Source organism: Stigmatopora argus, chromosome 8, assembly GCF_051989625.1.
Source record: "Stigmatopora argus isolate UIUO_Sarg chromosome 8, RoL_Sarg_1.0, whole genome shotgun sequence".
Lineage (NCBI taxonomy): Eukaryota > Metazoa > Chordata > Actinopteri > Syngnathiformes > Syngnathidae > Stigmatopora > Stigmatopora argus.
Genome location: NC_135394.1, coordinates 7236038 through 7249994, shown reverse-complemented (window position 1 = coordinate 7249994; position 13957 = coordinate 7236038). Strand labels below are relative to the sequence as shown.

The 13957-nt window shown below is 38.1% G+C and overlaps 2 protein-coding genes across 2 annotated transcripts in view; one reads left to right on the top strand and one right to left on the bottom strand.

The window, feature by feature from the left end:
• Nucleotides 1-721: 721 nt before the first annotated feature.
• hykk.2 (hydroxylysine kinase, tandem duplicate 2) overlaps nt 722-13957 on the top strand; it is a 71774-nt gene continuing 58538 nt past the window's right edge. Inside the window, exons 1-2 of the mRNA XM_077607938.1 lie at nt 722-1074; nt 2378-2466. The gene's annotated coding sequence lies outside the window, so the exon portion shown is untranslated. The remainder of the gene's footprint in view (nt 1075-2377; nt 2467-13957) is intronic.
• Nucleotides 3023-9406, bottom strand: nmur1a (neuromedin U receptor 1a). The gene is made up of 3 exons (XM_077607547.1): nt 9356-9406; nt 5153-6021; nt 3023-4464 (listed from the first exon to the last, which is right to left on the bottom strand). The coding sequence occupies exons 2-3, from the start codon at nt 5997-5999 to the stop codon at nt 4085-4087; spliced, it is 1227 nt and encodes a 408-aa protein (XP_077463673.1). The 5' UTR covers nt 6000-6021; nt 9356-9406; the 3' UTR covers nt 3023-4084.

Genomic DNA, 13957 nt, shown 5'->3' with positions numbered 1-13957 from the left:
AAGTGAATTAACTGTATACACAGCATATAAATAAAAATAAATCATGAATGTAACTGTTTGCCTTAATCATTTGTACAATTTTTAATAATTTGCCCCAAGATTTCCACTGTTTTGACATCCTAACTTAAGTTCTGAAAATTATTAAGACTTTGGGTGTATATTTGAGTTCACATTCGTTCCAGGATTTCAGAACCTTGGAGAGCGTCTTTCCCTCCTGTGTTTAAACATTGGCACCCACAATCAGCTGTGTGTGTCAGCTATGTAAATCTTGACAAGAACAGTGAGAAATGTGGCTTACAATTACCATAAATTTTATGGTGGACCGTCAGGGCCTGCAAGGCCTTCTCTGCTGGCCTAAAAAAATATCTGAATCACAGACAGATGTTAATTATATTTTGTTCATGAATACTTATTAAATAATTCCAAATTGTATGTCAGCTTTCTTTAATTGCTTTCCCCCTGGTTGAGCTGCTTCCAGATGTGTTTTAATATTTAAGGATTTAACCAATCACATTTAGGCCATTATTTGTTGCCAGGATCAGAAATCTACCTGGAGTTCTTCACAATCAGTTCTGTTGGTCCTGCAGCATAAAATACACCTCGATAAAACTGTTGCTTTAACCAATCAGATTTCGAGTTGACACCAAGGCCTTCTCGCAGGTGTAGGGATACCGTCATCGCTTTCACAAACTATGATTGGCTAGCTATAGAGTGGACTAGCCAGAGCTAACAATCTGTATATGTAGCGTGCTGAACAAGCACTATATGGTTGTGTTGATTTAATAGCGGTTTTGTCCACCCCCAGTGGCTGAAGTAGGAAAATAAATGGATTAAGTTGCAGATTTACTGTCAAAGCCATTTTCAAGACGGACTTTTCAAGAAAAGTCGGACAACTCCAAAACTAGCAAGCCTGTCAAAATCGGGAATGGACATTTTCAGCCCTAAATCGAATAAAAACTTATGCCAGAAATACAACAGCACATGCTCGACTTTCACCATTCGCTTCGATGGCGATATAAAAGAAGGAGTAAAGAAAGGAGGATGGATTTTGTATACAAATAGAAAGGATTTTTGGTGAGTAAAATGTGACGACATTCCTAAATAATATTTCAATTGTACGAGGTTATTATTGATGCTTTTTAATATGTGTCACATATATATATATACACACACACACACACACACACACACAAACACACACACACACACACACACACACACACACACACACACACACACACACACACACACACACACACACACACACACACACACACACACACACACACACACACACACACACACACACACACACACACACACACACACACACACACACACACACACACACACACACACGTGTGTGTCTTATTAAGGCAATCAGCTATTTTGTTTGCATCCATCCAGATGGGTCTACATGAAGGCTGTCTGTCCTCTTATGGACTCAGTTGTGCACATGCATTGATTAGGCCAGATTTTCCACTCCTTATGTCCTTGCAATGCGCTCATTACTAACTGCTGTTTCCGAAAGTGGTTGTCACTTCATATGTCAAGTTGATTCAAGAATTTCCACATTTTTCCCTCCTTGTCACTTGGCTGAAGGGCTTCGGATTATAATAGACAACTTATTTTAGTAAACAAAAACTCAAAATTGTTATTAGAGAATGGAAAAGCTTGATTTTTGAATATTTTCTTAATACTAGTATTCCATGCATGATGTCCATCTTTGACTGTAGACTCTATAATATAACACAACTGATTTAATGTTTGACATTTAGCACCTTGATTGATGCTACTGGATACAACAATTTCTTTGGGAATCTATATACCTGACACAACGAACATTGTTATTTTTGTGATTGTATAAAAGTAATGGAAACACACAGCTACACTATTATGGTTACAAGTGCATTGCCCCATCAAGTGCATTGTGCAAATATCAATGAATAGAAGAATTGTATATCAAAGGTACCCTCATCTACCACTTTCATCTGATTAAATCAGGATCTTGTGATTAGAGATGTATTAGAGAGATGTTTACTCTTTATGCAGCTTGATCATTGATGGAAAGTTTAATCAACCTAAATCAATATATAATTCATTTTAGTAATATAGAGCATTGATTGAAGTGATCCACTCATTCATCTGACCCAGAAAAAAGTCCCTTAGTCATTTCTCATAATTTGGTATATATATGCTCAATCAATTCAATTGTAAATGTCGCTATTTTGTTTCCTTGTTTTTTTTTTAAATTCAAGCATTCTGACATCTCCACAATGCACAAAATGGACTGTATGCGTGAAAAGTATACTGTGTGTGCATGCATGTATGTGGCTAGTTTTGTGTGCAGTCATTTCATAATGCTGTGTATCAATAGGTGACAAACTCATTTTTGGCAAGCCCTCCTCCCATTATCCTGGCTCCCCTGAGACCTCCCACCAGAGGCGGCATTCTTTGTGTCCACAGGTGCGTTACGACTTTTAATCTTCATCACCCGACTTCCATCTGCTCACAAATTTGAATTCCATTATCAGCCCCTTTACGGTCATTACCAGTAAGCAGTGGGTATATATGCATCATATACAACCATTTATCTATTTCCTCTGTGTCAGATTGTATTCTATTACTTTGCATTTGAATTTGAAGCTGCAATTGCCCTTTGCACATTCGGTCTAACATGAAATTTGAAATTGGAATGGAGGGAATTTATTGTTTAATTTCAATTAGAATCAGTATGGTCCACCTTTTGTGTTCAGAATAAAACTCTACATGACATTGTATTGTATTTTCAAATTAAATGGAACATGGTGGACAAGATATGCAGCGCATGTTCCTCTCTGTAATTGCAGACAGACTGAATCAGAATGATTGAGGTCAAGTCTTTAACACTTTATTTAAGTTCCTATTGGTCTGTGTTGGAAACACAATAGTCAAACTTAATTGGACATGTTTTCCCTTATAGCTCAAAACCACCCAATTATTTTTTTGCTGGTTTCTGTTCCCGGAATGCTTTTTTAAACTATTCGTAAACGTACAATTTTATTAACAGGTATATTGACCATAGCCCCAAAACAGGACTCAGAGCTACAGTTTCAATTAGTTCACATTTAAAGCCACAGTGAGCTGTTTACTTGGTTAGATCAATGTAAAACATTGTAAAATATTGCATTTGTTTCATTTACAGGGTGTATTAGTACAGCAAAAATGATCTGTACATTGCCTTTAAGGTCACAGTTTGGGTTACATTCAATACTAGGATGTCACTTTTTCTACATCACATGTGGGAACTCGATATAGTCTGTTATAAAATATGACATTGAGGTGTATAATATATGGCACTTCTTTTCAATTACATTCTGTACAGACAGACATACCTTTTGTCAATGGAACACAAATGATATGTGAAGCTACAATATATTCCACGGCAACACTGAGCAAAAATAAACAGCAAGAATAGGAAAGAAAATGGAAGAAAAGCTAATTTGCTCAAAATCGACTTGATTGTGCATCAAATACATTTAAGGCGTTAGCGTGACTACATATCAAACACAAGTTCATGACCCAAAGAAGGCAATTAATAACATAACTATAGACATACATACATCATTTCATACTCGTTTTCTTGTGTTATATTCAGACAGCCATGGCATGTTGTTTAGTGTGCATAACTTGTGTAATTGGTTATCTTTGTCAAATGACAGCCTTGTATCCCACTTGCATGATGAATTTGACCTTTTTAGATTAGTTGTATTCTCTCCAATGAAAATATGCTATATGTACAGCAGAAATTTGTTAATATTCCGTGAGCCTGGTATGATCTGACCTCGGAAATCTGATGGAGAATGTACTCATCCATGTCAAGGTTTTCTGCCCTTTTGGCTGTATGGGAGTCTTCAAATCAAGTGCACACATTACAACACTTTATCTCATTACCACACGTAGGAATGGAAATGAGAACACTTCTGTGTGATGACATTCATTAGTGTAATATTCTTTATCCTATCTCCGCGTGTGTGTGTGTGTGAGAGAGAGAGAGAAAGAGGGAGAGAGAGAGAATAGACACAATTGTTCAGAATGGAAATCCTTAAAACCTGACCGTGGTCTCTTTTACTGCCTGCTCTACATCCACTGCCTCATCCTCTGCAGCATTGGCTCCAGTGCTGAGTGGAGCTTCATTTAGGGTGCTACGGAGTGTCACTCGAGTGACGCTTAAAGAGTATTTTCGAGGGATGGCGTGTGATCGGTGACACATGACCTCTGTGAACATTTCTCGGAAGCGTGTGGACATAAGGTTGTATAAGATAGGGTTGACTGCTGAACTGAGGTAGAAGAACACTCCAGATAAGATGTGAACATACTCGAAGAGCTGTTGTAGGTTGGTGGTCCAATCAGTGATGAAACTCCACACAAGGCGGTCGGTGTGAAACGGGGCCCAGCAGATCCCAAAAACCACCACTAAAACAACTGCAAACGGGCAGAAAAAAAGTAATGTATTAAAATATAAAACACCACATCCTACTTCTACTTGTAGTGAGAAATAAACAACAAGAAGAATTTTGGTAAACACCAATGCGGCTGATTGGAGGATTCTCAGAAAATATACAAAATTACTTACTGAGTGATTACATGAAACAGTTTCAAAGATGTTCACTTTCATGTGTCTATAATCTTGTAAAATCTTTAGCACTTATTTGTACACATGCAAACTGTTAATGTAAATTTACAAATTATACGACGATAAGTAAATCCATTCATTTTTCATAGCGCTTATCCTTAGAAGGGATGTGGGGGGTGCTGGAGCCTATCCCACCCAACTATTAGCAGCAGGCATAGGACACCCCAAATCAGTGGCCAGCCAATCGCAAGGCACAAAGAGACGGACACCCTATCACACTCACACTCAGACCTAGGGGCAATTTAGAGTGTTCAACCAGCCTAACCTGCATGTTTTGGGGATGTGGGAGTAAACTGGAGTACCCGGAGAAAACCCACACAAGCCCGGGGAGAACATGCAAACTCCACACAGGAAGGTGGGAAGCCATTGGGGATTGAACCCTCGATTTCAGGACTGTGATGCAGACATTCGAACCACTTTCCCCACTGGGCCGCCAATTTACAAAGTAGAAAGTGGAAAAAATCATGTAATACGTACACAGCATCTTGGTGACCTGCCGCCGTCGAGCCTTTTGTTGTTGAGTGCGGACACTACAGAAGCTGTTCCGATCGGCGCCTGAGTTTGTTTCCAGTGCTTGGTGCATTCTCTCTCGTTTTAACTGGAGACCAATGAGCGTGTAAAGAACACTAATGATGAGCATCGGCAGGAAGAAAAATAGCCAGGTGGTCACTTGGATGATCAGGTTATATATCCACATTGGCTTCACCACCGTACAAATGACCGAGTCAGGGATCTCCATGTTCTGTTGTCCATCTGTGGAATTACAGCGAAGGTAGTCAATCCCATGCAGACTTGTGTTGGGAAGAGCACACAACACCGATACACCCCAGACGGTGAAAATAACCCTCTTGGCATGGGATGGCGTCACGACATATTTTGCACGCAGCGGGTGCACCACAGCGATGTAGCGCTCCACACTCAGTGAGGTCACATTGAGGATAGATGCCAAGCAGACCGTCTCGAACAAGAAAGTCTTGAAGTAGCAACCTCCTAAGCCAAACAGGAATGGGTAGTTCTGCCAAAGTTCGTACAGCTCCAGTGGCATGCCCAACAGTAGCACCAGCAGGTCTGACACGGCCAGGCTGAACAGGTAGTAATTTGTTGCCGTCCACATTACATTGTTGCGGGCGATGACGGTGCAAGTCAGGATATTGCCAAACACCCCAACTAAAAATATGATCAAGTAAGTGATAAAGATGGGAAGCAACATGGGTGAGCGACGGCGTCCTAAATATTTCTCCAGAAATTGGTCCAATGTCATGCTCATGTTTGCCTCAAGCATGTCACAGCCATTAATGTCACTGCCATTCACCTCAGGAATCATCTCGTTCAGATGGTGAGGCTACCTAGGAACAATAAAGTGAAAGAGCAACCATGACGGCTGAGAAGCCGAAATACATCGTCAACCCGCAGATGATGAACCAAAAGTACTGCATAGAAAAATGATGATGATAACAACCTTCTCCAATAGAACTAGAAATCTTTGAATAGTTTTTAACTGATTGCCTTTAACCCCGGGGTGGCGGACAAGTAAAGACACAAAGAGCCACACCTTACGTCAGAAGCAGCATAAAAAATCCAATCTGGCAAATTATTTTTTTAAATATAATTTATTATTTGTTTTCAATGGGCCCTGATGAATTTGAGTGTTTTAAGAGAGAATAAAAATAAGAGAACTGAGGCAAAGAGCCACAGAATATGATAAGAAGCAAAGAGCCACATTCCTTTTGGCCGGGAGCCGTATTCGGCTCGAAAGCCACGTATTCGCCACCTCTGTTCTAACCTGTTGACTTTTACCTCCGATAAAAGCTGAAAATGTTGTGTTTTTTTTCTTTTTGCACAAACATGTTAGTGTAATCATTCATTCTGACTTAAGTACATTATTATGTAGGACACATTGGAAAGGCAATAAGATGTTTGTGCGAGTGGGAATTATTCCAATAATGAATCCCCTGCAGTTGGGTTGTTTTGGACGCTCACTTTCAGGAAGTGACTCGAGTAATGTTAATTGACAGTCTGACCATGCAGCCTGCTCCAATTAGAAGAATCGGTCAGCCAATTCTGTTGCCCGAACATACAAATCTAGATTTAAGCATGAAATGGTCCCTGATTGGCAATTTAATTGTGTCTTTGGGCTATTGGGCAAGCCGCTTTAAAACGGTCACAAAGTGTTTTTTAATGATGTTATTGTGCTGTGCCGTGCATTGGGTTATTACTAAACAACAGTGGTCCTGCTGTGCTTTGCTGAAGGGCAACGGATCACTAATCATGCTTCATGCTGGTCATTTAGACTTGTGTTTTTTCCCCTTCTCTTTATTAAAGGTAGAATTTCAAGAGACAAATCAGCAAGATTTAGCATTAATGCTGTTTGGAATTGTATTGAATTTTTGGTCATGAAAGAACTCTCAATAAAGTTTTAAATAAGTTTCTAATGAACTTTTCCCATTTGAAATGAACATTTTCCCATGAGTAAAGCACTACACCATCCGGTGGCTGGTGTAGGCTTTCGCCTGGTGAGTCTATTGAAGACTAAATTGTCCATTTGTGAAATGAGTGTGAATGATTGCTTGTCCACGGGTGCCCTTTAATTCGCCATCAAGCATTTAGGGTGCACATAGGGGGCATGGATTATAAATAGATAAGGGAATGGATTCTATTTTCTCAATGAGAGCAAGCAAGTGTAACACACTTAAAAAAACAGCAACTTCTTGGCCAATTTAGTTCAATGGCTGCGAGTAAGTTAGGACTCAATTGTATAATGTTGATCTTTAAAAGCAATATATAAAAAGTCAGTACTCTGAGAACTTTTTCCAAGATCACCATGAACACACAATAAGCAGCAAAATGTCCTTTCATTCAATGTGGACAACCATCATAACACCGGTGGTTTTTATGCCTAAGCATGACACATTTTAAACTCTCAAAGACCCATAACTCTATGATCTGTAACTAAAAGTGCTATCATCTAGTTCAGTAGTTATTGTCAGTGGCTTTTGTCCTTCACATGGTTTGCACAGGGTAATTTTGCTATATTATAGTGATGTTAACACAGACAAAGAATGTTTGAGACTATCTGGCGATGTTAACAATGGAAGTGAAGAACAGCTTTTGTGTGGTGTTGTTAGTTTGTGTTTTATTACATTTAATTTTGAGTTTTGGCAGATTTATTTAGTAAGAAGAAAACTACTCTCCTCAAATATAATGACTCTTTCAGTTGTTTTGCACACGGATAATGCCTTTTTTCTAAGCCCTATATTACATTTTTGTCTGTTGCCCAGATTTCACATGTCCATTTATTTTGGGGGAAGGAGGAGCAGGTGCAGCTGTAGATAGAGGATGCTGGGGTAATAGCCATTTATTTTGTAAATCTGTGAAGGATTTTTTTTTCCGGGGGCATAGAAGGTGCTACTTGTTGTTTTGTATATCATTGAAATCTATGTATCATATTTTCCAGTTCACATCAAAATCAAAATCAGCCAGGTTAGTATTTCATTCAGATACACATACATTGAAAAATAGCATGTGAAAATATAGGCTTGTTCCATGATTGCATAATTAATTGTATTCTAGTTATATTATTATATTGTAATAATTTATTCAATCTCAAGACAGTTTATCCCTATCAGTGTCGTGTAGTACTGGAACCTATCCCAGCAGACATTGGGCGATGGGCAGACTATACCCAAGACTGGTCGCCAGTGCACAATGCCTTCACTCATTTTCTGAACTGCTTATCCCTATCAGGGTTGCGGGGGGTGCTGGAGCCTATCCCAGCCAACTGTGGGCACCAGGCGAGAGACACCCTGAATCAGTGGCTTATCAATCACAGGGCACGAGTAGACGCTCACACTCATCCAATCCATTCTGCACAACCATAAAGAAATTAAAAATTTAAAATGTAAATAGAAAGGATTAAGATGAGAAATTATGTTTTTAGCTGATGCATTTAAAAAAAAATCCTCATCTCGATTCTACTCAGAAGATCATTTTCAGGGTTTCTTTCTAGATTATCTCTTCCCCTTGAAATCCAATTATAGAACACATGGCATCACTTGAATACAAATTCAGACCTTTTGGAAAACATAGGTTGACTTGCAGACAAAGCAAAATTATAACACGAGAAACATTGTGTATTAGTCTTCATGACACAGAAAATAATTCAAATCTGCAGGCGGGGTTAAGATTAGTATTTATAGAATCAAACTAAAACATTTGTTACATTTAAATTTAAAAAAAGCAATAGCCTCATCAATGTGGCCCTTTTTCGTTTATCTGATAGTATGCAAATAAACATCTGTCTTTTTGGTTTGCCTCAGTTTGGAGTAAGTATACCTAATTATGTACAAAAAAACTGAGTTGAAAACCCTAATGTTGACATATGACAATAATTTAACAAATTCACAATTAAATAAGTAATATATATAATAAGCATTATGCATCAGCAGTATTTAATGTGCATATTAAAGTGGGGAATCTTTCCATTACTCATCAATGAATCAAAACCTCAGTTTTTACCTTTCCCCCAAATCGAATGTGACATATAAACTCTTGACATGTCCAAAATCAATAATAAATTCTTTATGAAGTAAGAATCAGGTGATTTTACCTCTTCACTAATAATACCTAGAGAGAAGGAATTAACCCATATGTAGAAAATTCAAAGATTAATGAATGCCTTACCTTGTTATTCTCAAGTGTACCAGAGATTAGTGGCTTGAATGGAGTTCCAACAATGTGTTTCTCTCGTCTCTCACTTGTGCTTCAAATTAGTAGCTCTCTCCTGAAGCCTCTCTCTCGCCACATTCCGTCTCCGTGGTGGACCCCCACCTTCTATACACACACACACCATCTGACCATCCAAACCCACATTCATAATAGAGTCAGGCATAATTATCTAATTACCGTTACGCTAATTATGAGAGTTGGGGCTGTGTGCGTGCAGATCGCATAGATCCATACATTTGTGTGTATGTGACGCATGTACACATTCTCATGTTTGAACTGAGCATCCAATAATATTAATTTAAGATTTTCTTGGATATTAACATAAGCGGAATGCTATGAATACCTTCTTAGCCGTCCGTCCCTGTGGACAAAATATCTCAAAATATCTAACTGTGCTTAAATTAAACATTACGTGAAATTGTACGAATTTATTTACAATGTTTTTTTGTCAAATCCAGTTATTTATGGTTGGATTTTTTTTAAAGAGCTTTCGAGAACGAAATGTTAAAATGAACCATTCCATACCTGTCAACCTCTGCCGATAACTGCCCTTATAAATGATTATGATATCCCCTTACAAACCCCCCAAAAACCTTACAAACACTGTACGAGTTGTACGGTGTTTGTAAGGTTTTTTTGGGGTTTGTAAGGGGAATCATAATCATTTATAAGGGCAGTTATCGGCAGAGGTTGACAGGTCTGCCATTCCTATAAAAATCTCTGATCATCCAGTCCATGCATCCTCACACTACCCTGAATATGAAAAATGGAATTACATGTCAAACATGGTCACAAAGGGTTTCGGGAAATCATCATTAATTAGATTAAGATGGGCGGTTGCAAACATTACGCATGTCATCCCGCTGTAATGATTTCCCATAAAGTTAAGTGGTGCCAATCTGACCGTTGACTTCGATAAACTGCGGGTGCTACTTAATTTGAATGAAAACAACATTGCCACTGAAATAGCCGATTGATAAATTGTGCATATCTATATAACTAACATCCCAATACATTTAAAATATTTTTAAAAAGATTGGTTCTGACATATAAAAATATCTGCTCACATTTCATCTACTTTCGGGAAATGTTAGCTTATATTGAGCTTTTCTTCACTATTTCAGTCACTACAGGACCATAAAAGCCAACACAAACAGACTCAAGAAAGTTTCTTTCCAAGAGCTGTTACCATACTCAACTCGAGTTCTCCACATAGGAGGATCAAGACTTAACTTGTACTGCACAAAAACTTAATAGGCTGCTAACGACTTTGTGGTGAAGCTTTAAATCACACTACTTATTATGTTGATTTTATTTATTTGTATGTTGTTGTTATTTGTGCACTTTGAAGTCAGCTGGAATAGGCTCCATCCCCCCCACAACCCTAGTGAGGATAAAAAGGTTCAGAAAATGAATGAATGAACATTTATCAATTATGTATTTATTATATTATTATTTATTGATTATATGTTTGTTTGTTGTTGTTATTTGGGCACTGTGGTGAAGCTTTAAATCTCATTATACTTGTATAATGACAATAAAAGCACTAAATTAAATTAAATTCAATTAAATTTCTGAACCTGAATTGGTTGCCCACCAGGGATCTCAGAACTGTGAGGTGAATGTGCTTACCACTCGTTCACCTTGCCGCCTTTTTCACATCACAAATATGAAATACTGATTTTGTTTTTTCCAAATTGTTAAACAGAATTCTTTCTGCCTGCATGATCTTAAGCAAAAACATTGGAATCAACTCATTTTGGACCAAAAGATGAGCTCAAAAATGAGAATATGAAGCCACAGAACCGTAGATTCTGTAAACCGTTCAAGCACTAAAAAGCCCTATAGTGGATTTAGATTGGTTTCGATACTCACGTTTTTCCTCTCTCCTCTGTTTTTCTAAACCAATACACCCGTGTCTCATTTCCTTCCACAGCACAATAATGCATGCAGTATTTTGGAGTGGGAACTAATATATCCAAACATTCAATCTTGAACAATTTTGTCGGAACTAGACTATTGGCATATTTTCTTGGCGACAGGTTTATTGATGTTTTGGGTATGGTTCTTTTGAGACTCAAGATGGTTCTTGTGTTTTCAGCTAAAGATAACCCACAAACAAAAATCTTCATCAAACAGCTTCTCACACACACATTCTTACAAATAGTAAAGTTGTGGCACGGCTTCATGTATGAATCGAGTGATAGCACAGTGTGGCATCACACTGCAGTCCTAGCAGCTTTAACTACACAGGTGCATTCTCACCCTGACAGCATGCTCAAAAGTACTTTTCTGTGCTCAGTTTTTTTCAGTCAAGTGCTGCTTAGGGAACATCACTGCAGCTCTGTCTTGGCTAAACTGTAATTTTCAATAGGGAAAGTTTAAAAAAGAAAAGAAAAGCACTGACATTTGGAGACACAGCATAGCAGCACTTTGTTCAACTAGTCTCATTTTAAATTGGCAAGAACTTATTTGATGAACTGCTTTGTATTTTACGCTATGTAAAAAAAAAAAAGGGGGCCAGACAACACCTTTGTCCGAGCATGCCGACACAAAGAACCTTATTTAGTGAATTGATTTCAACTTTACAATGTGTGAGTGTAAGATAAGACAAAGTCTCTTTGCAATTGCTTGTTCATATTGTATCAGTTTTTGTAAGTATAAAAGCATCGTTGTCATACAAACTGTGAATGGCTGACATGTCAGCATAAACACTCAACTGTCTGACTGATTAATCAATCTTAGTCTTGTGATTGGGTTGACATGTCAGCACAAACACTCAACTGTCTGACACTGATCAATCAATCTTTGCCCTGCAAATGACTGAAACGTATCTGTCCAAAGTCCTGCTGACAACTGTCAGTTTTGCCTGAATATAAGACTCACTCACTGGTCATTCGGAGAGAGTTGCAAGGACAACAGACTGTGAGCGATCACGCTGTTCGAGCTCTCTCCCCATCCTGCAGTCTGGTAATAAAATGATTTCCTTTAAATTGGTCTCCTTCTTTCTTAACCTGCTCCTTAAGCTGTTTTACAGACTTATCAGTGAGAGTAGAGTAAACCATTAGTAAGAGCTATTATTTCCAGGAAGCGACATTTTATCAAAAGTAAAAGTTCAGCCAGTCAAAAATGCAAGAATGGAAGAATTTTCTCCTTTCTTTGTGATGTCATTAGAACAATATTATGTTCCTACGGTGGTATGAAAAAGTTTAGGAACCCCTGTTTGGATGAATTGAATTGAATGCTTTTTACTATCATTATACAAGTATAACGAGATTTTAAGCTTCACCCCAAAGTGCACAAATACAACAACCAAACATATAAATAATACATAAATCATCAATAAATAAGTAACAAATAAATAAGTAGTCCAAGTGAGATCAACATAGCTTCTATAAATAAAAAAACTGATGGACAGACCTGACTAAAGTGCCATGTATCTTGTACATGGCGATAGTCAGGCTAGCTTTCCAGGGTAATGATGATGATGTTTACCTACCTTGGACTAATGAATACTGATAGTAGATCCATGACCTTTTACATTCACTCACTCGAACACATGCACATGATCAGCGCATGCTGCTTTTCAGTTCAAATCAGACCAGTTCCTTCTTCAGTCAATAGACAATATTTTAAAAGTCTTACTCCTCTAGTTATTTAAACAGTCTAGAATATGTATTTTTAAAAAGAACCCTATGATTACCGATGGGATCTCTGGGCCTTCTTCATGAGCTCAACAGAACAGAAGAGTCACATTCTTAACTATTTGGGGGGTCTGGCGAAGTCTCGTCTTGGTGCACGTACCGAGAAAAAGTCAGCAATGCAATCACTTAATCACTTGCCAAGTGAGCTGTCAAACTGTCCGAGTTTATATAAGGAATTGTAACTGCCAGCTGCAATTAGAATTGATTGCATCAAAACTACAACGTTGGGAGAAAGATTTCCCCCTGCAGAGCCACTGCAAAATGGACCCCGGTTTTAGAGCAGGAGAAAAAAACAAAGCACTCTATGGGATCATTTCCTCTTCATAGAATGACACGGTATCAGCATGCTTTGGTACTTTGTGGCCAAAGACCCTTTTGGATCACTTTGTGTTTTTTTGTGATATCTATACATTCACTATATATGTTTATATAGGGCATACACTGTGGATAATATTTAATTGGCAGTACCCCATACCTGTCAACTTCTATGTTTTTCCCATATTTTATACGCTTTTTGATCATTTCAAATTGTGTACACTGTATAACATTTTTTTTTTCAAGTACGTTTTTTGTAAAACCGATCTCTTTACCCATTTTGGATCGTCTCGGTCACTGGTAGCAGACAAAAACGTCATCGTCAACTGCTAATGTTGTCATGCTTTAAGCATGATATGTGCACTCGCATTCCCCTTTCAACCGTGCGTCTTTTCACTATATAAATATAGCGCTTCAGCAAGCAATGTACCCAGACAGTCAACCTGTCAGCGCCATACAGTGACATGTACGGAATCTTGAATTTAGTGCATACTGATTGGGCACCCCCTCCACTTTGGAGAAAATTTTAGACTTTTAA

What these genes read in the sequence shown, in the direction of transcription:
- nmur1a (XM_077607547.1), bottom strand. Translation starts at nt 5,999, where the DNA reads ATGATTCCTGAGGTGAATGGCAGTGACATTAATGGCTGTGACATGCTT. An exon ending in GCAGGTCACCAAGATGCTGT is followed by an intron (nt 4,465 to 5,152) that starts GTACGTATTACA and finishes GCCCGTTTGCAG; the next exon opens with TTGTTTTAGTGGTGGTTTTT.